The following is a 25,603-nucleotide window of genomic DNA, read 5'->3' as shown; positions in this document are numbered from 1 at the left end:
TCAACACCTATGTCCCAGCCAAACACTTTTTTTGCAGAATTTCGACACATGGAATGACAAGCATCCCTTCTGCACTGACATACAGCTGCGCAAAAATCAAAATTTCCATTTTTGTTAAAATGTTCAAACTTACGTGAAGTTTTTCACTGCTAAAAACACTCTAATTACACATCACACTACAACAGTCATCAAAGTCACTCTCGCAGGAAATCAAACCAATGACAGTAACTGACGGATCTTTATTCCTAATTCCCTGCTCTTCCCCCTAGTGCTGCTTGTATGACTGATCTGGTTCTTCAATCATTACCATATATCATTTTCTTTGGTCTCACTGTTTTCTGGCTTGCAAATAAATAAATAAATAAAAAGATAGAGAAAAGGCTGATGAAAGAAAGCCATAAGCTCTTCAACAATTAGTAATGCATGGTTCCAATAATGAGTCAAGAAAACCACAGGATGAAGCATCCCAAAAGGATTACAAAGATTCTTCCTTGAGGCTACACTTTACTATTGCTTTAACAGTTTGCCTGCTAATAAAATGAAACCAATAAAAGAATAATAAAAAAGCTAATAAAAGATTAATTTGTAATGTGTGTTCATCTTGGTTTTATGACCTAAAACTAGCTAAAGTATGCTTAGTTAATACAGATTTGGGTTAAGATTTTTATTTTAGTGGACTGTCCACCCCTCAGACAAAAAAGTAGATAATGAAGGCTTCCACTAGGATATCAAAAATCCTAACAATTAAAATAACTGTACTGTTTTCATGACTCATTTTCCCTAGAGACTGCCCTTCTTGTTCACAAAGAAGCTGAAGTGTTTTTCCCCATTTACCAGAAGCAAACAATTTTGTTTATTTTGGAAAGTAAATGCAATGTTGCAGAGATCAATAGAATAATTTCTGAAGTGAACTGTCATATCTGTTTATGGTTGATAATCATCATTTTCACAGGCACTGTGCCACAGATGTTTTCCTCAGAATAATAAATACTGAAATGACATTCCTTTACTCCTCTGCATATACACAGCACAGAACCAATCCCTGCATGCAGCTTTAGAGCTATGAGAAGTCACACACTATCAGAAAGTAATTACAATTTTGAGACACCACCATTCAGTATTTTAATTCCCATCTACTTCTTTTCCAATGCATCCTAAGTAAACAAACACTGATAAAAGACAAATACGGACAGAGTTCTGTTTCATTTACATTATAATCATTCACAAATATTAAAATGCAAATGACTGAATCTACATAACATCCAAACTTCAGCACTGCAAAGGGACTGCATATTCTTGTGCTTCATCATCTTCAGTAAGGCAATCTCTTTTTCACAAAGAGACTATGATAATAATTCCATCATAAAATTTTTCTTCATCAAGAATCATTTGAGCAAGCACATGTTCAGTCCTAAATAGATTTTCTTCCATTTCTGTAGAAGAATTTTAGAAGCAGAGATCTGTGAGTAACTCTTATCTTCATGCAGCTTCCAAAGGGAGAAAAAAAGATCTCAAATACACACCTATCTACAGCCAAGTGCTGCTTCCTTCTCAGCTTCACAACTCTAAGAATTTCAAAGCATGCTTTAATTAGAAGTGCCATTCTTTAGTTGACTTCTATAGGTCAGTGATGAGAAGAGGAAGCAGACAAGCATAGCAACAGAGTGAAGAGTGAAGCTCAAAAGGAAAAGAGGTTTGATGTGCATGGAAGAACCAAGTAACACTCTCAGAGTCTGGAAATTTTCACTAATGTAGCTTTATGAAAACAGTTATCACACAAATGTTAAAAATACCCAGTCAGTAATCCACTTAGAAATGTGAAAATAACTCTGCGGCCATTCATTAATAAGGCAAGAAGAAACCCAGTAGAAACCAAAGATCTATGATAACCATTCTTCCAACTGTTGAGAAAAATTACACATCTGCCTCATAAGGATTTGATAAAAGTGTTAACCTCAAACATTCAGGCATTACTGCAGGTGCTGTTACACATTACAGCTAAACTTCTACCGCAGTTGGCACTTAAAGGGGCAGGTTTGGCTCTTTTTCTCCACCATTTTTCTGTGCTGGCTCTGAGGCCCATTAGACCTCATGGAGAGCCACTCCAGGGAGTTAAACCAGTACAGAACCAGAGATGGAGACACACATTTCCCTGGTCAGAGAGCTAAGTCCTTTTTAGTAGGATGCCACTTTTTCTGTTTCTGATGCCCAAACCAACACAGACACAGAAACATAGCAAAGCCCACACAAAGGGTGGCAGCAAAAGAAAGGGAATTGGGCTGCAGCTTTTACAGCTGCAGGCAGTCAGCAAATGAGTTCAGCTTAAAAATGAATCCACACCATCCCATTTCTAACAGCTAGCTCACTGGGCAGCTCTAAACCAGAAGATGGAAAAAGGCAGAGTCTATCTCCTTATTCTAGCACAGATTTAAGCTGAAAGTTACCACCTGAGCACAATTTAAGACAGAAGCTACTTCACAAGATAAAGGCTTCTGTTGCCTGTCATGTTTCTGATACGTACACACTGAGTTATAAAAGGGTTATATGCAAATCCAGCAGCTGATCCACATGCTGGAATTAAGAGGTGGTAAAACCCCTGTGTGTTTGTTTTTAGTAGTGCTTTTACAGCCACCATCATTATACAGTCAAGAAAAAAGAGATATGAAACAGAAGAACTAACAAGCTTCTGACAATTTATGGATACAAAATTATTCTTGGAAGTTACCACAGAAATTATGCATGAGCCTACTCCTTCTTGAAAGCATTTTACATCACTGAATTCAAATTTGACTAATGTTTTAATTAAAACTTGTACAAAATATTCACTTAGAATAGTCTAAAAAAACCCAGCAATCCTACCCAGAGATACAAGATTTCTTCCAATACAGTGTGATTTGGCACCTGTGGAGGTTGAGCAATCTGTAATTAAGTGAAATGAGATTTTTATGGGAATACCAAGAACACTAAGAACTATCTGACAACATGGGAATTATTTGCCAGAGAACACTATCCTTTTACTGCTTTTTTATCATCAACATGTAAAATTTATTTAAAACAAAGTTACAGACTTAGCTTGTGTTACATGCACTTGTTAGCTGTATAGCTCAACTTTGGACCAATCATTAAGATGCAACTAAATTTAGTCATTAGTATACAACCTTTTTTTTCCTTTTTTTTTTTAATCACTTCTGTGTTTAATTTCCTCTACCACTCCAGTCCTCAGCTGAACCTTTAACAACAGCAAGGACAGAAAGTCATTAGGTAGCATTTTGAAGCAGGCAGTAGCTCTGAAAAAGAAAGGAAACTACTGCTGATAGAGATACAGTGCAGGAAGAAGGAATGCTCTTCTATGAATATAGAACGGTCACAGGAACAGCGACACAGCTTCAGTTTGAAAAACATCCTCCAAATTATCACATTTTCCTATGATTTTCCTTCTATTAATATCTATTCAAGATTTTAAAAATGTGTTCTCTCTCCAATACGAAAGACCTAACGCTAAGAGCTGCTTCACTGGCATTCCTGGGAACCTTCCCACTGTTTGCCTGGTTATCCCATTGTTTTTTTCACACTTAAACTGTATCACACTTGCACAAAATAAAACACTGCATATTTTTCACTTCCCATTCCATCTCCTTCTCAAGTGTATGACTCCTAAAGAACCTCTAGAAATTTCTGCCTCAGTCTTCCTGCAAAAAACGTGAGTTTAAGTTGTAGAAGAAACTGGGAACAGACAGTCTCCAACCTTCCAGATGCTGTTCCCAGCAGAGATAGAGCTTGGATTCCGTTCAAACTCCAGAAGGCTAAAACACCGAGTATCTACCTGCCTGTCCATAACAGCACCATGAGAGACTGACTTTGCAGTTACCACTTACTACAGCCCTCACGGCATGGGGAGAGGGAGTAATAAGGAGATCCAGCCCTGCTGCCAGTCAAATCACAACATTCCTGTCAATGGTAGAGCTATTTTAACAAAATCCAAAAATACAGAATTTTTGTTAAGTCCTCCATTATGCAAAAGGAAGTCAAACATGTACCCTTATCTGTATCATTACAGACTTTTTGATGTAATTCCAGTCCCTAAACCCAACAGAAAAGAAACGGTAAGGTGGCTAAAAATAGTAGAACGCTACTTTATGTAAATTTAAACTATTTTAAAGAGCATGTTTCCACTCCCATGCTAATAATCATTATACTAAAGTACCTTCATCTATAAGAGAAAGAAAAAAAACATGAAGAAATGAAGCCATTCTTGCTTCTCTTACCTCCTACCAGGCAGTGGCTTTGAAGTAAGAAACTCTGAGGAGTTAATACTCTAATGCTGAGAAAACAGGAGGGGGGAAAGGAAGAAAGTATATTGAAAAAGAGATAAATCTTATCAAAAGAAAGGTTCCTAGAAACAGGTAAGCACAATGTTGCTTCAAGTACAGTCCATTTCTGGAGTGAGAAGCAGAGGCATGAGTGGTCTTGCCTGAAATGCACAAATACCCAACATTTTATTTTCTGGACATTTAAAAATACAGAATACATAAATTTTCTGTTTGCTCTGTGGCTTACAATAGTAGAAAATAAAGACTGCTTCACTAACAAACATTTCAAGTGAAAAGTGATCTAATCTGATTTTAGATGTAGATTTGCAACACAGAACAAAGAAATATATTTTAGTTTTCTTCAACAGTTCTATTTTATACTCAGCAGAATCAAGCCAATTAAAATGTATCTATACCAAAACACATCCGTCAACCAAAACACATCTACACTCCAGGCTTCCTATACCAAGTTTCTCGAACTCATCAGTCTTCTAAGAAAAATGCAAGAACCCTCTTCCTGCTGTCTAAAATAATCTTTCATTTAGTTCCTCGGTTATATATGTCCACCACCCCTCAGTCAAGGAACTCCTTTTATTTTCTTGGACAATGAGCCTATGAACCAGAAAAAAAAAAAAAAAAACCACACAGCACTTGTAGGTCCCTATGCAAGAGTACAAGAAGTAGTCCAGAGAGATGCTCCCCATTAGAAGCTCTTCCTGTTTCTAAAAGTTGTGTCTTAGACCTTCTGTGACAGATGCTGTCTTTGTACTTCATTTAACAGCCTCCCACTCATTTAGTCAAGACTCTCAAAAAACATTTTGTCTTTCAAATGCTTCTCAAATCTATATACAATTCTGGCATGCAAAGCATCCCAAAATAATCTCCAGTTTTCATTCATCTCCTTTTATTCTGAACCTTTTTTTCAGCTCCCTTTCTTTGAGGTTCCCCATGCTGACATTATTATTAGCAGCTAGGAAATACTTCCTATTCAGGCACTGCAGAGCACTTACTAACACTATACTTCCCTGATTTGCCCTTTCCCTTCCCATCATCAGAAAAAAAAGAGTATAATGAAGTTAAATTTCATCACAGAGTTCATCCTGTACAGAAGAATAATAAATGTGATGAAAAGTACTTTCCCTCACTACAACTTTCCATTTCAGAAATGGAAGGGGACTGATAAAAGTATTCATGACAAGTATTTGACAGTTAGAACAACCTAAGTATTATCCCTTTTGTTCCCTGTTCATTTCCTGATAATTTCTAAAATTCTATTTTCTTCCACTACTAATTGCTACTTATTTTCACTGTTATGACACCAAGAATTTTCTCTTGACATACTAATTTAGAACACATCAAAATATGCAGATACTACTACTGTAGGAGCTCAATATGGACAGGCAGTATGAAGATTTCTGAACATAAATTAGTAATAAGCGCAACAGTTTTCACCTAAGGAGGAAAAATGATCCAAACTTCACTTAAACATATGTCATAGTTCTGATTTTAGCAAAGAATTTTTTCTTTCCTTTCCCCCTGCCGTGTGTGTGTGTGTGTGTGTGTGTGTGTGTGTGTGTGTGTGTGTGTGTGTGTGCTCTGTATATTGCCCATTAGGTGAACAAAAGAATCGGCCTGGCCCAGTAATAGCCGAGAGATTAGTCTCCTTGACAACGAAGGGGGAAGAGTTGAGGGGGAGCTGGTGAGGTGTGTGTGTGCCAGTGAGGTGAGGACCTGCTGTAAGCTGCAGAGCTGCCTGGTTTGCTTCTTTTCTTCCTGTCGGAGTGGAGTTTGTTGCTGTTCTCTTCTCAGCTGTTGCTGGCTGCAGGCCCTACTTAACACTAATCCTAATCAGCTGAAGTTCGTGAGTTTTCTTCCATTGGGAGAACTTTCTGTTTTATTGCTGATTTTTTTTCCTTCCCCCTTCCCCCCCCAGTCCCTCTCTCTCTCTCCTTCCCCAGTGTGGGAAGGGAAGGGGAACTGAGTTTTTTTTTTTGGTTTTTGGTTTGTACCTGGAGAGTACTGTTTTGTTTTTTTCCCCATCCCACGGGGCAGTGACTAGGGATTCCATAGCGCCGCCTGGTGACGGGCACTGGACATTACAAGTTCTGCTCCTCCAGTGATCCAACAGCGTCACCTGGTGACTACAATAGGACACTACAGGTTTTTGCACCTTCATTGACCCAACAGCGCCACCTGGTGAATGATACAGGACATTACAAATTTTGCATCTCCAGTGACCCGACGGCACCCCCTGCTGGCTGTGGTTGGGACTGCATCAAAGGGTGCAAAAAATTGAACTGTTTGATTTTCTTCTTGCCGGTTTTTTTGGTTTTGTTCCCAAAGGGGATTATTGGTGGATATAGGAGTATTGTTTAGTTATTTTACTTGGGTTTTTTCGTGTTCCTGTTAATACACACATACCTTTAATAAAGGGCTGTTATTTTCCCTTTTCCATAATTTGTTTTCCTTCAATTGAAGCCTCTTAATTTTGGATTTATAATTGCTTGGAAAGAGAAGTTTGGGTCTTTTCCTCCTAATCCATCCTCAGCAAAAGACCCTTGTCTCATTTAAACTGGGACAACATAGATCAGCTTCAACTCAATTATTGCCACTCTAGAATGAGACTGTGCTGTTAAAATAGACACCTCTTCAGAATTATTTTTCAGGATCAGGCAAAAGGATAAAAACAAACTCAGTATTAAGAAATATTACAGAAATTAATAGAGAGTAGAAGAATTGGTATGCCATTACACAAGTCTCCGATATCATATACACTGAACAGCACTTCTACTACCTCATTACAGTACCCTGCAGATGCTAAACATTTAAATGGGTTCAAGAAGTGACCAGACAACTTACTGAGGAATAATTTGTTGATGGCAACTGAGTATAAAAAGTTACCATCTCTATCTAGCACAGGAGCTGCAAATCAACAGCAACTGTAAGAGTATCCCAATCAAGTAGATTTGCATCTTTCTGTGTAGTACTGGGTCACATCTATATAAAAAACCATCTTAAATTGCCATGCATAAGAATTTTAAAAGTACTGAAATACTTAAGGTATTTAAGTCTCCTTCAAAAAGGGTTTTACTTTTACCACATTTGCTTCCTGACAGGTCCACATCACTCAAAAGGAACAACAAAAGGTTGACTTTACTTCACTCACTTCAATAAATGGCAGTCTCCTCAAAATCCCCTTCATCTTCTCAAAGTCCAGCTTTCAAAGATACTCAGGATCACAACTCTGACTGAAGCTAACATAACACTGATATTCTCAACATCTTGGAACCGGGAGAAATCCTTTCAACTTGCTGTTATATGCATTTTTCTTTTTAATATACCAAACAATTACTCATGAGAAAAGCAATCATTTTCATTCTCATAAGAATATCAACAGATATGCTTCAAGGACTGGAGAACAGGAATTTGTGTGTGTGACACTTCATATGAACCCCAAAACCATCATCATATGATGATCTCTTTCAGATTTAGTGAAGAAAACAAAGACTGACCACTGCTAATATCTATCTAAAGCTTCAATAATAAAAGTCACTAAACCTTATAAAATTAAATAAAACTAATACCAGTTAATACTTTTAAATACTAATCAGGACATCACACAGGTATTTATTAATAAACTATTTATCCAGCCACTGAATTAACCATCCCTTTATTAATTTCTCATAAACAGGACAATGCTTATTTATTAAGATTGCCCAACTAACTTAAGTCTGCTCCAGTTAGTGACAAAGGACAACTTGCTTTTATTTAAAACCCTTTAAATATCAACCCATTAACTACTGCATCCAGATCGTGCTATTCTTCACCTACACCACTTTAAAACATAATAGTTACTTCTTCCTCTCAATTATTTACCTTAGAATTACCTTCCTTGTGATGTTTGGCACAGGATCGAAGCTGAGTTATCCAGTATTGTTTCTCCTTTGCATCAGCAGCTAAAATAGAAACAAGAAAATGCAGGGCATCACACATAAATCAATACTCTTTTTTAGCACAAAAAGTGATGGAGCAGGGCAGAGGGGGTAAAGATTATTTATTGATTAGAATGCAGTAGAAATGCTAACTTATGCTACTTAACTATGCTCAGGTTTTTCAATACAAGACATCCAAGCCTGAACTTAAGAGGCTGTGACCAGGTGGAAGAGATGAACTTACGAGTCTTCTTCACAGTTAACCCCCCGTCAAGTGTTAGTAAAAGCAGAACTACCTCTAGATGACTTTTTTGGTTTAGATTTTTTCATCCACTTTTGTTTTACTTGTCTCTTTTTGTGAAGGACAAGGGCCACACCACAGTATTTAAATCAGTAAAAGCATCACACTCAGGCTGTCAATCAGCTACCAGACAAGCTACCAGTTCCCCAGATATTCAAATACTTCTCTTTATTAATAGAGTTCAACTAAATCTCTCTCAAAACCTATGTTATTCAAGTGCAACTTAAAGACACGAGAATGAAAATCACAATTTTCCCCTTACATCTTTAAAAAACAACTTTAAAATTATTGAAGTTTGTCTGCAGTCTATATCAGGTATCTTCTGTGTAATATTAGTAAGTCTTTTTAGGAAAGAGATCTGGTTTTGTCTTAAACAAACCACTACTACAGTAATCCTGATTAAGAATGGCAATACAGGCTTGATAATATCAGTAAATATTTTCTCTTACTTCCTCTGCTATTAAGTATCTCAATGATTATTGACTCAGCATAGAAATTATTTACTAATTAGAAACAAATTCATAGACCTCATTAAACTAAAAGCAGCACATTGTAAGCATTCGATAATCTCAAGGGTTTGGAAAAGCACGATAATGAAAATCATGGAAGTGTTCATGATTTCTAGCTGTGCAAATTCCAACATTTTTTAACAGAAATGCTCCTTGGTTGTTCCTGTGTCTCAGTTCTATGTATAAAGTGGCAACACACTGTACCACAGAGGACTTCTGCATGCTCAGTCCCACTAGACAACTGATAAACTGCAGTCAGAATAAAACTAAGAATACTTTTGTTACACTGTATTACATGTCACTTTTTTTAATAACATTTTATTTTTTATAAATTAGTTTGATATAAAAGCATCATGATCAATTAACCATACTGAAAATATCTTAGAATCAGAACATTGCCTTTTTTTTTAGTATTCCAGAGTAACTCCTACATACTCTCAATTTTCTTTCCTATATTTGGGAGAATGGGAAGAGAAGATTTTATGTTACAGGTGCATTCAATTACTGCAAGACTGATAAGCACATAATATCTTAATAGCCTCCCATTAGCATTTTTCCTTTCTCTGACCCATTGTCAGATTTATTATTGCACATTATCTGCAGGACTGTAGCAGAGGAGAACAATACTAGAAATTAAATGTTATGCTGTGGACAGCAACGAAAGCAGCGTTTTCTTCCTTTGGAAGCAAATAAGACACACCACGCAGTCAAAATGCCACAGCAACAGATTACAGAAAGCACCATGAAGTATCTTCCAGCCCTGAAAGCCTATACATTGTGAAGTTATATGCATTTAACTCTAGATTACTCTTCCACTGTGTCTTATAACACAGGACATAATGATATAGTGTATAACCACTACTATCTGACAGCATAGGGAAGTAAAGGAGAAAGGAGATATGAGAGAAGAGATGCAGAAGTGGGAAAGGGAGAGAAGAACAACTCAGTTGGCACCTCTAAGCAGCACTGTACCTTTTAACTTATACATCTCTCCATTAGCAGAGTAGACCACCAACATGTGTGGCACTTCATCACTGGGCGATATTATAGCTCCAGCTAAAGACAAGGCTCCTCTTGGCTTCTGGTTTTTACTTTGTTCATTCACGAAATACTGCAGAATCCCCGTCTCAAAGTCCAGCACAAAGTACCTGTTGAAATAAACTACAATTATATAGTATTTCTGCTGAAGTTTTTCATGTATTTACTCAAAGAAGAGCACAGATTAATCTTAAATCAAGATCATAAATAAACAAATGAGATTAAACTAATTTTTGCAATAACTCCAATTTATAAGGTGCTGTTATTTTGATCATTAGGCTTGATTTTTCAGGGGCATGTGATCTATTCTTTTATTCACAACCCAAAGCATTTCACAATAAACCAAGTTCCAGGACTGCAAGATCATACAAACAAAAAGTAAACTAACCGCATTGCTTAAGTGAAGTAAATGAAAGCAAAGATATTTCAAACTAAAGTGTGTCAGTCTCAAGAACTGGAAATGTACCTTTTTTTTTCCCCCCACAATTAAACCTATTTTTCACAACAGCACAGATCTTAAATTCCATTTCCTTGTGGAAGTCACCTATGCTATTACACAGAACAACTATTTAACACTTTAACTCTTTGCCAAAAGGGGAGGGAGAGTAAACCACCTGGCTCAAATGAAGGAGCTACCAACCCTCAACAGACTGGAGTGAAGATCACAGGAATGCAGATTACTGCCTCAGCTTCTTCTTAAAAAACACCCCTACCAATCTGGCTAAGGCCATTAACATTGGCATTTTCAACACATGCTATTTCTACTGTTCCTCTAGATGAGATTAGCATAGCTCATATGAATTTGTGTATGGTATTTCAGAAACTGTGATTATTCAGACTTCTGTAGCTTTGTATATCCCAAATTTACTCACTTTCTTTTGAAAGTGGTATTTTGGCATAGCCCTTTAGCAATAACCCCATAGGCAGAACACCTCTAACCTTTCCCATCACAGAATATTTCCAGGATTGTCTTCACAGCCAACTGAAGTTATGGGTGATGATCTGCCCATCTCTTCAGTCAAGGTAAATAAGCCTGGACATTATGCAAGGAATCATTACCTAAGATTTACAGAGCTTCAGACATTTTGCTTGGGCAACCTTCCTTTGCCATAGTTATGCATAACTCTCTACTGCCACCATCTTCACATCAGAAAAAGATCAAACTCTCTTCAAATTATTACAGATTAGCAACCCTGTCCCAAAGAATTTTAAGCTAGTGCATCACTACACCACTCACTTCTGCCCTGACTCCATCTCCCACATCTCTCATAAGCACCTCTGCATCCCTTTCCTCATGAAACAAATGGAAAGCCTCACTCTTGTAATCATGAAGCACATCCCTTCACAGGATACGGGACTATGGGAATGGCAAGCTCATTGCCAACCACCACCACGTTTCCAATAGTACTGTTAAAAATAAGAATGTCCTAAATTGCCAACATTTCAGATTACCTTATTGACTTATATTGCACCCATCCATTACCTTCCTATTTTGTTTGACCTTTACATGATTCTACAGTACTACTCGCCCACTTATAAAGCATTTTATCTCTTCAGGTTGCTTAGTAGGGAAAAATAGATGCACTTAACTGCAGGGGAAAACAGCAGAATTGGAAAATGTACAATAAAAGTCAAACTTGCATATTTCGTAGTAAATTTTAATTTTGTTCATTCTCAGTTTTCCTTGTCCATTTCAGAAATATCTGCTACATACTCAGGAGAAAAAGCAGAGAACTAGACAGAAAGGATACCATGCCCCTGAGAAGATTACATAGTAGCTTGACCCTAGAGCTAGTGCTTCTCTGGGTTCAGCAAACAAGTCTAGACTTTATATACAACAATGTCCATTCTGAGCCTGTGCCATCCTCATTATAATTTCATTGTCCTTCTATTGCTCAGGTACAAATAATTTATTCCGGCCTTCGTTATTTGGCCATTTTTTATTGAGTACTACCTTGGAAATCACCACTGTGGTTCCTGAACTAGAGCTCTACAACTAACAGAAGGAGGAAAAACAGCTAAAGAACTAAAAAAAGGAAAGAAAAAGAGAGGCAAGAAAAACAGTTGTTCCTTCTCCTATCAAGATCAAAGGATTTAGGGAAAAATGTTCCTCTGAGTCTATTAGAACAGAATCTATTAAGTTACATAAACACCACAAGCACTTCAGCTCAGAAATCTTTGCATGTGAGATCAGCAAAGCACTCCCAGAGTGACTGTAACCACCACAAAGATGGGCTTTGCATTGCCATAAAGCTACCCTAGGGAAGGAAACAGCCATTCGAGTACAGAATATACCTTTACCAGCATAATGACAACCGAGAGCAGCGACTTCTGCAAATTCCTAAATGCAGAGACAACATCCTTCCACACCCTTGTTATCACAGCTAGAGCAGTAGTGTTACCTGGACCTTCTAGCCAACCGCAACCTATTTTGTGTACAGTCTCAAAAAAACCAGGACATTAGCACTGGCCTTGTACAGTATTTGTGATGATATCTCGGATACCTGTAAGAGCATTCAACGTTTCCAACAGAAATCAAGCACTAATCTTGTAACCAGTTCTCACAAGCCTTCACATCCCCTTCAGCAAGTATCCTGCCTTCTTCCTTGTCCCAGAAGAACCAGGAACTTTTCATAGGCATCTTGGCCATGACACTGTTCACATCACACAGAATCAAGTATTTCCTTTTCAAGGGTTATGGTTTGATGTGCAATTCCCCTCTTCACCTTTCACACAGCAGTATCACAGAAAAAGATAGACAGGAACAAACTGCACAGACAACTAGAGAAGCAGGGGGATAATGCACTTTGAAAACTGCTAAAAGGATAGAAAAAGCCAGAAGAAGGAATAAGGAATTAAATGTCAAAGCAAGCAGTGCAAGGCTTTGTACAAAGGAGATGGGGAGGAAGAACATAAAGGTATAGAAAAAACAGAAGCAGCTTTCAAAAACATTTCCTTGCATCTCAGACCAAATGATGACCCAGTTCATACCATCACAAAAACACAGAAGAAATGGAGACCAGATTCTTTCATTAACTGAGGATGGAAAAGCATTACACATATAAAGCAGAAAAGAAGAGAACAGTACATGTCACCTCTTAGAAGTGCTGTGTAACTGTATCAAAAAGACAGGGATGTCTTTTAGCTTCAGTTCTAAAAGTCATTTGTTCTTCCTACAGGGAAATAACAGCACTAGCTTCTCTACAACTGATTCATCTTGCCACCTAATCCTGCATTTCTCTACTGGCCCTGCTCACACCTTTGCCTAGGATGTCGTATTTCTGTAATTAAATTACAGATTAACAGTAATGAAAACACATACTCCTTAGAGAACAGTCAGGCAGGAAGTAGCAGAGTTATGTACTAAACACACAAAAAATGAGTGTTAAACAGAAACTACGAAATAACTGTTACTGACAGACACTTTCAAAAGACAGCTAAATTTTTCTGTTATTCCAAAATTGGAGTAACATCTTTTTTTTTTAATTAGTAGTCATTAAGAGTCCTTCTAAAGGTAAGCTAGAAAATAACCACTTTAACACATTTTAAGCAGTTTTAACTGCGTAAGCACAAGTCAAAGTAGACATGTAAAATTACAGGAAAGAATAAGCAGGCTATTTCACAAAAGAAAAGCCAATGGATTTCTCACTTTAAATTCAAATCCGTTCAGAGACTAGAGGCTTCCCGCTCCTCTGGCCCAGTTTCCCTCAGGCTCCTGGGATTCACCAGGATACTCCCACTCTGCCATTCCTAACAAATGCAGATGAATTACCAGCTGATATCAATCACAAGAGAAAACACTCACCACACTCAGCAAATTACAAGTCTGACATTACCAGAATTGTTACTTTTTAAGTCACTCATGAGTTTGTCAGTGTAGCCTGACGACACCTCATTTCTTTTTCCCTTCCCGCATTTCAAAATCAGTGCCCTCTCTGAATAAATCCTAAGTCTCATAAATTCTGCAACTGTCTTAATTAAATGCTCATGGTGTTTCACTATGCCCTTTACCCATTCCCTCATTCATTCATAGCCATTTCAAATTAAAAAAAAAAAAGTCAAGCAGAACAAACATGACATACTAGGAAACGCAACTACATTGTCTTCTGAATTCATAAAAAGGAAGGGTCAAACACAGTACCAATAAACTATTTCATCTGGATTTGCATTCACTGATAAGAGCATTTATTATAGTAAAAAATATAACATGTTCATATAATTATATAGCAGTATAATAATTTATTATTAGTTCCCTATTCAAGACTTTAAGAAAATTGCTGGTAGTAGAGCAGAGAAGAAAGTGGTCCACCATTAGAGCCTGTCAACAAAGAACAGCAACTATGCCAGTGTTCCATGAAAAAATTAGGCATTTTGACAACACAAAATACACAAAGATATCAGAAGCACATGATAAGAACGTTCCCATTGTAATTTATTCACCTCACTGGATTTAAGAATTTTCATTTTCCCATTTCCAGTCAAATTAAGCATTTCCATATTATCCAGTGGAAAGGCATACTTTAACAAGTAAATAATAAATAAATAAACTACAACATTTCTAGGTATTGCATCATTCAGTTGTACATCCATAACATGGTGCACTACTCATTGAAGCTGTCACTCAGATGCAAATCTACAATGCACCTAAATGTGTGTCCCAGAAGAAAAAAACACTTCTTAAAATAAATTCCTTTTCTCCCTTTACTCTGAACACATCCCAGAAACCAACCATCTGAACCCAAGTTTTCACTATTCTGTAATCCAAAGAAGTTTTCAACGTAGGATTGCTAAATCTTTCTACTCTGTAATGTATTCCTAAGAATTTGAATTCTCCTCACACCCTTCTTTCCCAATTAAGTCAGTTTTCTTGACCAGATTTTATACAGCTTCTAGTTTGAATTCATAATGAGACATTTTCATATAGACACTTGGAGCTGGACAACTGTAGTCCCAGTCAAATCTTCAATTTTTGATTCAATGTTCAAAAAACAAAAAAACTCACTTCTTTTGGAAAGCAGCATCATCCTTGGGTTCATAAACTAGCCTCCACTGGAGTCCATGCTTCGTAGTTGGACTGTGTCTAATTCCAGACTTTATGTTTAAAATTGGTACGGATGCCTGAATACTGCACAGGGGCATAGATAAATCCTTTTGACTAAAGACAAAAATGTTCCAATTTCTCATAATCTCCAAACAATAAAATGGTTTTCATTATATGATGACCTGACACAGCAAGTAATTCTGGATAGAGAGGGATACTGGGTTGTTTCTACAGCAGGCTAGCCTTGTTTCACCTTTTTGGAGATTTTTTTTTTCCCAGTTATTTTCTCATTGATGGAAGAGGAGCTTTTCTCTCTAAAACACCACTTTAGCTCTTTCACAGATACCTATTTTCCTAGGCCAGTCTCACAAAATGTACTTTATGATCTACTTTTTATTTTGTTTTAACCATGAAAATGCAAATTTTTGAAATAAAATACATTTATTTGAAACAGGGCAATCTTCACGTTGATTTAAAACATTATTAGGCAGCACCTCCTTCCCTTTCATATTAGAAAAGTAACAATTCATGTATTTTCCCTTCTCAGACTGCTGAATTCATCATTCCAGACAACGTGACAAAAACTATGCTCTACTACATACTTCAGCATCAAATTAACCCAAGAACAGAAGCAGCTCACAGCAGAAGGATTTCACTACCTTCTCCTTCAAACACTTTGTTTTCAACATTTCTGACTTTCCAAACATACATTTTCCTTATATTCCATTCCAATTTCCCCCCAGTCATTGTCAGCACATGTTCCTCAGTGATTCCATAATCCTCTAAAGGAGGATTTTCAAGAATAAGGAGTCAAACTATTCTATAATTCTCTCTTTTAAGTAGTTTAAAAACAGATAAGAATTATGGGATAGAAAGTAAATTACTGTGTCAAAGAAAAGCAAAGTTTATGGCTGCAGTAAATGAATGAGATGTGACATAGAAATATTTCATTTTTAGGAAACTGTATCTTACTAGGCCATCCTGGACACCACATTTATGCAATTGCTTAATTCTTTTTTTTTTCCTTTAATCTTGAGCCATAAGATTAATGGAATTATTTATGCCAAAAAAGATAAAGCATGGCACATACACATTTGACAGTCAAGAACTTGATTATTAAAAATTATCTCTAAAGTTGTCATTTAAAGACAGATGATTAGGAGAACGTGCTTACATTTCAGTAACTCTAACATCCTTTAAGCACTGAGATTCCTCAACTTCTTCCTCATTTTCTAAAATAAGAAAGCACAGGAACCACAGTATTCACTAAAAGCTTCACTGACTTTGAGCATCTGTGTATGAAAAATGAATTTTTAGAACAGTAATTTCTCTGCATTATTGTAATTGCACATCAGTCAAGATGAACTACAATTTGCTGGATACTTTGAGAGGTGTTCCACATCTAAAATGGAGATAAGAAATAGTGGAAGTATTACCCACAGCTTGGTTTTGATGATCATGCCCTCCATGATTTTAACATCCACAGAATTCTCACACAAACAAAATATTAAGATAAATTTCTTTTCCTGTATTCTTATGTCCCAGGAAGCTCTCTTTATGAACCAAAATGTCACTTCTTTCTCAGTAGCTACAGAAACCACAGTTGCTACTGACCAGCTGATCAGGTCATCACCTTCTACTTGCAATGCCAATTATTTTCAACTGTCTGAAATTCTCTGTAGTCAGCAACAGATTTTAAGGAAAAAGAGACTACAATAACAATAAATAGTAAGAGCTGCCTAGGGGTTGCTTTTTAGGAAGGAAGGAGGAAGAATCAGCCTAAAAATAACGCATCCATTTCTAACCACCAGGCTTTGAATTCATACAGAATTGTGGAAAAGTACATTCATCCTATAATCCATGCTTCAGTACAGCATGGTCAGGCTGAGGGGTAGCAATTACAATTTAGGGGCAAACAAATAAACAAAAGGCACACAGTTGAGTTTGATACCATAAACAGCACTTACTGCTCACAGCCCATCACACTGGCTGGATACCCAATGCTACTTTGTGGCATTTAGCAGTCCTTACCACCTGCCTTCTACTTGCTCTAACTTCACAACTATTTAACAATTAAGCAGACTCGAAAAGGCTAGCATTGACATAACTGGGGGAATAAATGGGCTGCTGCAATTTTAACTCTGTGAATGTTATTATCCAGCTTGATTCAGGTCACAGATTAAAAACAGAGCTTCCAGGCACGAAAATATGTTTTCCTTCATAAGAAAAACAACAAAGATCTAAAATAAAACAAGAACAGAGTACTTACATGTCACTTCTAATGATCTGCATGTAATGAAAGGATGTAAACCTTTAGAAAAATACACTTCTATGTGACTCTAAAACAAGATACAGGAAATATGCAGGAAAGGATTAGTCACACACACACACCCCAACTCCATTCCCCATGTGAGGGACACACACACAGGGCCCTGTAGTTAAATTGGTTCTCACTGAAGCCAGGTCCACAAGAGTCATTTGCAATCATCTGGATGCAAAAACAAAGGAAGCTGTCTGGTTTATCCTCTCTCACCCCACCTTTCCACCTTATCCAGGAGCAAGACTTTGCACCTTTGATAGAGTAAAATTAGAGACCTACTTTGGAGCCTGTATGAACAACTGCTTCAAGACGTTGTGCAGTATTGTTGGATCAAGGGTTGGACTTGATGATCTCAGAGGTCTCTTCCAACCCAGTTAATGATTCTATGATTGTTCTGTTCCAAGCAGCAATAAAAATCCCACCAATAAACAAGGTAGCTATCTGAAATCAGTGCTTCACTTTCCTCTGTTATCTAACGTGGGGTTTACATTTAGAAGTTTAATTTCATCCAGTCATCCTCAAGAGGGTGCAAAGCAGCAGAATGCATGTAATTAGCCAAGGAATATTCTAGTTGGAAAGTACTTTAAGACTATCCAGAGAAACAACTGTTAGGAGTACCTATTACCAAACTTTGTGAGAATCAGTAAGTAAATGGGAAAAAAACCCAGAAAACACCTAAATGGGGCTGGGGTGGGGGGGGAGGGGAGCTGGAAGAAGGACACACATGCTAAAAATTAGGTGAAATCTGTTTTTCTTGCCCAAAATAAAGAATTATATATAGAGAGAGACAGAATCACAGAATATGCTGAGTTGGAAGGGACCCACAAAGATCACTGAGTCCAATCGAGACAATCAATCATGTCTATCTTGTGAAAAAAAGCTTTTACATACTAATATTTGTCATTCTCTCTACTCACATTAGCAGTTATCAAAACTGCTGCTGAGTAAACAGCTGCATCATCACACAGTTTTAAATGTTTCCCAAAATTACAGCAGCCATGCTAGGAATCTTATTCCTTATTCTTTTCTGTATCACAAACCCCCGCTAACATTGTAAGCAATACAGAAATATTTGACCTTGAACAAAAACATGTCACTTTTTTGCTTGACACTTTCTGTAATAAGTTCCAAAAGATCTGACAAGTTTGGCAAGCACATCAAAAATTGCCTAGTGCCTCGCATCAACTCATCTTTCACAAAGTACTTTTAAAACACAGAATGAAATAAATAGCTTAGAAGGTGGCCTAACATACCAAAAATACAACTCTCCAAAAAGCTACATAACCAACTCCAGAACCCTGAAAAGCTGAACCAAAGGCTCTGCAATGTAGATTAAACACACTAAGAAAATGTAAGCATCCACAGACCTATTTGAAGCAAAGTAATCACAAAGAAGGCAGCTGCTCAGAGCGCTAATGAGTCCAACAGTGACTGACAGTACTATACATTATTCTTTCAATAGTCTCTGCTTTAAGTAGGGATATGCACACACACACAGAGAACACATTGCCAGGACAGTAATATATGAAGACAGATCAATAATGAAGTCAGATTTGATCAAGGGCAGTGTTTTATCAGGATTTCTCTCTGCTACTTGCCACATTCTGCAGGAGGCTTCCTGGATTGAAAAGAGATGATGTGACCTTTGCTTGGTCTTTCTGCTACTTGCTATCACAACATCCACAAATGCATCAAATATATCCATTTGGCAGCCTGTTTATCACAAAACATAATGAGAGACAAGCAGCAAATTCAATCACCTAATACAATGTCTCAACAACGCACACTGGGAGCCTGCAATTGCTGGTTTTGTATCAGCATTACCACACAAGAGCATTTAAAGAAAATCACATCCCACTGAATTTGTGTGAGTCAGCCAGGTCTAAATCACAATTTTATCTCAGAATACTATCATCTATAATCCAAATTCCCTACAATTTGCAGCTACTTAATTTCGGCAATCCCAAACATAAACACCCCCGAAAAAGGTTGCTGAAGAAAAAAAACATGTATTCAATTGAAATATCCCCACAACCCTCTCCTTTACCTTCACCAACTAGTGTCTGCCCTCTGAATGACACTATTAGAAAGTCATTAAATGTATGAAGGAAAGAGTAAACCCTCACACAGTCACCCAACCTGTATCTAATACACAATATCTTCTGCTGGTGCCATTCTAAACTTTATTATCATTTCCCTCTTATGTGAGGGAAATGAATCAAATCCCTGTTAGCAGAGGCAGAGCTGATTTCTCTCACTTATGCCTCCCTCTTCTGCAACAACTTGAATTTCTCACTGGTAAGGATTAACCCAGCACTACTGTTACTCGATATTATATCCCATCTAGGGAAGGTACCTTCATACATCAGACATCTGTAGATTTTCAGAGCTCCCTTTTGCTGCCAAGAATTACCAACCGTATACAAAAAAGCACTCAGCTATGAGACAACTAACATGACCCTGAGTTTTTATGCCTGATGTTAGTTAGGATTCCATCTAGAGATAAAATACTTCCAGAGACTGAAATATTACTGAAACAAATAACAAAGGCACAGAGAGCGATCCTGAACAAAACGCTGAAGCTGAGAAGGGGACAACCACTTGATGACAAACCGAGAGGTGGCCTAACACCTCCAGGCATGAGTATCAGGCAAACTGTTCAGGTAATCAGACCACAAAACAGACTGCAAAGAGACTGCAAACAGAAGTAGCTCAAATTACAAGGCTAGTCTACCTTCAATTAGAGCAGCTGTAGAGTAGTTCAGCTACTTTCAAGTACTGCTTTTTGCTCAATTTAACAATGAGAGTAAGGAAATTAAGAGTATCATTCAAGTCACATCTTGACTCAATTACACAGACAAAAGGAGTCTGTTATCTCAGCCCAAAAGTATTCGGCCTGCATGTCTCCAAGTTAAAAGCCAGGGAAATTATCTATGCAGGTGAACCCTAATGAATCTGTTCCTCAGAGGTGAATATGGTCACATATTCAACAATAACAGCCTGCAGTGGTAAGTCAGGAAACTTCAGGGAGCTGACCTGCATATAAACAAGAGTAAATGTCAATGCAAGCAAATGGACCATTGGACTTCTTTCCAATTCATTTTTACAGCTTACTGGAAACCACTGCTGCTTTAAGACACACTGTAAAAAGCCCTAAATCACAGGGAAGACATGCAACTGTATTGTAAATTCTATTCTAACAACTGTACTATTTTGTATACAGTAATTATTGAATAAAACTGCTGAATCACTGAACTATCTTCACTGTTACTTGTCTCTTTTAAAATTTTTATTACTGAACATGAAACATAAAAGATTAGATTGGATTCATAAACCCTTAATAAAAAGATGTCACAAACCTAAAAGTTTTCAATAGAAAGATGTTGCTAAAAATTAATTAGAACAGTCACGTCATGGTTTATTGAGACAGAACATGAGTTTTATTACAACCACTCTGCTGCCAACAAGAGAGAGACAATTTGCAGAGGAAATGGAGGCATGAAGGAGTAGACAAGCAGAACAGTTTGGCAACAGCATGTGCCAAAAGGTTTTCATTATATCTACCTAAAACTGAATAAACAGAAATCTGAAAAGTCATTTGACACTACAGTCTGAAAAGCACTCTGCTAGCTAGACTTCCAGCCACACGCAGAACAAAACACTCCCCTGCACTGGATTGTATGTGCATTAGGCTAATTATTAGATTAGAGAAGATTGAGGTTTTTTTTCAACTTCTCACCAACTTCAGAGATATTTAATTCTATTTAGGTTACTGTTATGAGATTCTAAAGAACACGGCATTCCCCTGGAAACTAAAATCCTTCAAAAAACGTATTTAATCTGATCTACATTTTATGTATTTCCATGGATAAAGACTTAGAAAATCAGCACAGATATCCTCTTTTCATTGTTTGTAATCTATGTGAACAATTCCATTCCAAAACTACTTTACTGAAGAAAATAAAGTAGCTTTGGTATTTCTCAATATATACAATTCTTTTATGATCAGTTAACTAAAATGAATGGGAAAAAAAGGTTATACATAAGGTATAAACCTAGTTCAGCTGAACTAGTCTTCCCTTACTTGGTGTTAAGTCAGACCTACTGCTCTGTCATCCTTCATTTCTTTGTTCCCATCACTGGCCTGTAGCAGTACACAGCACCTGGTCCCTGTACAGCCAATACAATAATAAGAGTTGGAGTTAGCTAAAGAATAACACAGCCAGCTCAGTCTTTGGATAGAAGAGGAACTTTGTGGAGTCATTGATACAGCAGGAAAGAAATCCAACTCTTCCACAACTACATGCATCACATAGAAACCACTGGCCAGTATTTTCAGCTGCAGGTCTGTGCTGGATATGCATGACCCCAGGCCACAACTTCGCTCAGGCTGACTAAGGAGCAACAGGTCTCAGGCTGTGGGCTGAACCTGAGAGCTGAAAAGCTCCCGCCTCATGTACAAGGGAGTGAAGGTGCCTCAGAAAAAGTATTTCAGAAGGTGGTTTCAAAACCCAAAAATGCAAGGTGACCAAAGCACAGAACAAGGAAACAACTAAAATGAAGACATCTATCTTATTTACACTACCATGAGCAGCCAACTACTTCGTTCCATAAATATTACCATCAAGATGGATCCAACTGGAGCTCTCCCTGAACTGCAGCTGGACTGCATGCCAGATGACTTTCCCCATGAGCAGGGATGCCTCCCAAAATTTGAGATTCCTTATCTGAGACCAAGAGATCCTTCCTTACCCTAAGCAGAGAGAGCCCTTACCTGTGACAGATCCTTGGGAACAAACTGAGAGCATGCTGAATTAATACTAACGAAATATTGCTAATCCACATAGCTGCTTATTACAAACACTGTATATTAGACATAAGCTATTGTCCAAGTCTGAGACTAAGACTGGATCCAGCCACACATACTGTCCTTAAGGAGTTAAGAAAGCAAAGGGGTCCACTCTGAACCTTGTGACTTAACACGAGGGTCCTCCTTACTCTTATCTCCAGTCCATGTGTGAATCATTCTAACTTGATTTCAATTTTCCTGTGCATGTTTCTTCCATTCAGTAATTAATGAGGTGAACCTTGCCATCAAGCTTATTCAACCTTGTTAAACCATTGCTAAACGTTTTTTAATTCCATCAAATTTACTGAACTGTCAATTTATTATTATACCTCAATAAAACATACTTTGCACCACTTAACACCAACAGTCCCACCGAATTGGTTTCCACTAATGTACTCACATTTTAAAATTACAAAACTCTTTTTTCTATATTACATTGTGTATGTTTCTGTCAAATCCCCTGCTGTAACTCACTGAATTACTGAGAAGAGTCATATTGGCTGATCAGCTGGCAAGTAGATACTTTCAAATAAAATTTGACGTCATTCTTAATACAAAAGCAATCAGTCTGCTCTACAAAAAGACATAAACCCCACCAGATCACTGACATTCACTAGCAACTTTTTAAAAGCTTAACATAATTTCCGCTGTCATTGTTATAGTCAGAATTACACTGGTTATAAAAACAATTTGGAAATTGCTCATCTAATCTACCCTCCCACACAAATCAACTCCTTTGCCATAACTGAAATTATGAACTTTTGAGCTATGAACAGCTACGAACCAACAACTTCAAAAGAGAAGTTTAAATTCTTCACTTTTGCAATAAACTGGTACATGGGTATTAAAGAAATCATGCCAATAATGAAATGTTATAGCAAAACCAATTTCTTTTAATCATGCTGACAATGTCCCTACTTATCAATGGTATAAAACAGAATCATCTGCCTGTAAAAGATAACGCTATGGCACAATGAACTAAATCAACAAGAGAAATAAAACAACTTCAGATTTTTACAGATTGTCTCGGGTCAGATTTGTGCTCTCCTCTTTAAGGTAAAGGTAAAACTAGCATTAAATATACTATAGTAAAGCAGCAGGCATTTTTCCACATGCCAGGAAGCAACATCAAGTTGTGAAATATCTATTAAACTTGAAATTTAATGGTTCTAGCAACAGCTGGGACCCCAAATCTTATTTTTAGTGCATGAACATCTAGGCTACATTACGAACATCCTCATCAACCTCCATATTCGTAATAACTCAATGCTACAGGGAAATTTGGAAGAAGGAAATACCAAGTTTTTATAGCTTAACCATTTCCTCAACCAGCAGTTATAAGTAGTATATTTTCCTTCAGTTATCAAAAGTCTGCAGCTTTAAAAAATCAGAAGCAAGCAAAATTACTCTACCACATTAAATTCGCTTCAGTAATGACTTAGAATTTATTTTAATGTCTTTTGTGTTAGTGCAGTTGAAAGAGTTCTTCCATCTAGATTTTCTCCTGGTCCCCAGTTATGATTTAAAAAAAAAAAAAAAAAGAAATGAATGGTGCGGTAAGTACTTCTCTATTTCTCCACTTGTTTGTAGTGTTCTTTTAGTTTATTCTCAAATGTTATCAACTGTTTGTAAATAGTCTTAATAGATGCTGTTACTTAGCTGATAGTTTCTCTTATCTGGCACCACAAATAGACAATGTATGATTCCATTTCTCCCCTCCCCCCCAGCAAAATAACTCCTCTCACTCCCTGTATCTGAGACACCCAAATTACAATCAGAAATACTCAAGCAAAGAAATAGGGAGAAGGGAAAAATCCAAAAAGAAATGTTAGTGCCAACTGCAAACTGAAACTAAGGAGAAATGAATTTTTTTAACAGCCATTTCAAAAACCTTACTATTTCTCAAAAGAAAACATTGTAAAAGAAATATTACTCAGTCACTTTAGGGAGCACAAACTGTTAAGTCCTGTTTTCTAATACAGATTTGACATTTGAAGGTTACTCCTGCTCTGCAGTGTTCTCTGGTACCCTGCTACCTGCCTTCACCACGCTCCTCAGTACTCACATTGGTTCTGCACTGCAGCGCTGGACAAGGCACCCTTCTCTGCTTTTCGTTTAATTTCGAGCAGTGCCAAGCAGATGGTATGATAAAGGAACAGGAGAAAAGAAACAAAAATAAAAAAGGCACAACCCACTTGGAGGAAAGTCCTTAATAACAGACTAAACCACCAGCAATAATTTTAAGCATTACCCTAGACTGCTCTAGTAAACCCCATGCTTGCTGTTAGAACTGCAGCAGCCACCTTGCCTACTATGCGGTCCCTGGAAGAATGACAGAGCAGGAAACGATGCACAAGAAGAATTTCAGGAAGAAATTCAATAGCAGAGGTTTCAAGAAACAGAACTTTTTTCCTGTGAAGGGAACGACATAAGGTGGTCATTTTTTCCTTCAGCAGTATAAACATGCCATAACTTAACTAAACCTCTGAACCCACTGCTGGCAAATGCACACAGAAAGAAGGTGGGAGGAGGTGGCATAAACCAAATCCCAAGTATAAAATACTCTTTAAAACAGAAGAGACCCACCACAATAAGTTCAAGGACCTAAGAGAAGACAATGCAACCAGCAAACCAAAAACATAAGCACAGAACAAGTCGAGCTGATAAATAAGTAAACTGCCAGAGCAGAGATACAGTAGTTTTCGCATTTCCAGAAAGAAGTTAGTTTCATAATTTTATTATTTTTTTTCTTTTAAAAAACATGCAATTCATCATTCCAATAATTAAATCCAGTTGAGGGTATTATTTAATGGAAGTTAAAACTCAACATGAGTAAAGTATTTTCAGTCTCTCAGACATCTGTTCCTGATGGCCTGACACCATCTCAAGGAAAAAAATCTGTGAGAAACTGCACTATATTTTTTCCTATACCACCTGCTTTCCCTATTACTACTGACAGTTCCACTAAGCTTTCCAGCTCCCTCAGTTGAGACACCTATTCCACACCACTTGTGCTCAATCTGCTCAAGCATCACTTCTGAAAAACCAATTTTTAAGCTCAAGGGGAATAAAACCCGCAGGAGGCTTCGCGTCATTAACCTCCTCTCCGGAACCTGAGGTTACAGCTCATCTACCTCTAATTTTTAGCACTTGTAACATTTTCATATCTGATCTCCTCGCTTTCAAGTGTTCTTTTCAGTTCGTCTACTACAGCACTATCCCCCCCTACACTTTCTGTTACAGTATCAAAAGCAAGATCAAATAAACGGGAAAGAGAGAGATCCTTAGAACATGCAAAAGACA

General features: G+C 37.3%; 1 protein-coding gene across 2 annotated transcripts in view; it reads right to left on the bottom strand.

Moving 5' to 3' along the window:
- OSBPL10 (oxysterol binding protein like 10) overlaps positions 1-25,603 on the bottom strand; it is a 116,822-nt gene that overhangs the window by 74,891 nt on the left and 16,328 nt on the right. For both annotated transcript variants that reach the window (XM_050333892.1, XM_050333900.1), the window contains exons 2-3: positions 10,025-10,200; positions 8,187-8,266 (exon numbers count right to left, since the gene is read on the bottom strand). In XM_050333892.1, the coding sequence (XP_050189849.1) occupies positions 8,187-8,266; positions 10,025-10,200 (256 nt within the window). The remainder of the gene's footprint in view (positions 1-8,186; positions 8,267-10,024; positions 10,201-25,603) is intronic.

Source organism: Myiozetetes cayanensis, unplaced genomic scaffold, assembly GCF_022539395.1.
Source record: "Myiozetetes cayanensis isolate MyiCay16 unplaced genomic scaffold, myiCay2020 scf1, whole genome shotgun sequence".
Classification (NCBI taxonomy): domain Eukaryota; kingdom Metazoa; phylum Chordata; class Aves; order Passeriformes; family Tyrannidae; genus Myiozetetes; species Myiozetetes cayanensis.
The sequence above is the reverse complement of the archived record's forward strand: the minus strand, read 5'-3'. Positions and strand labels throughout refer to the sequence as shown.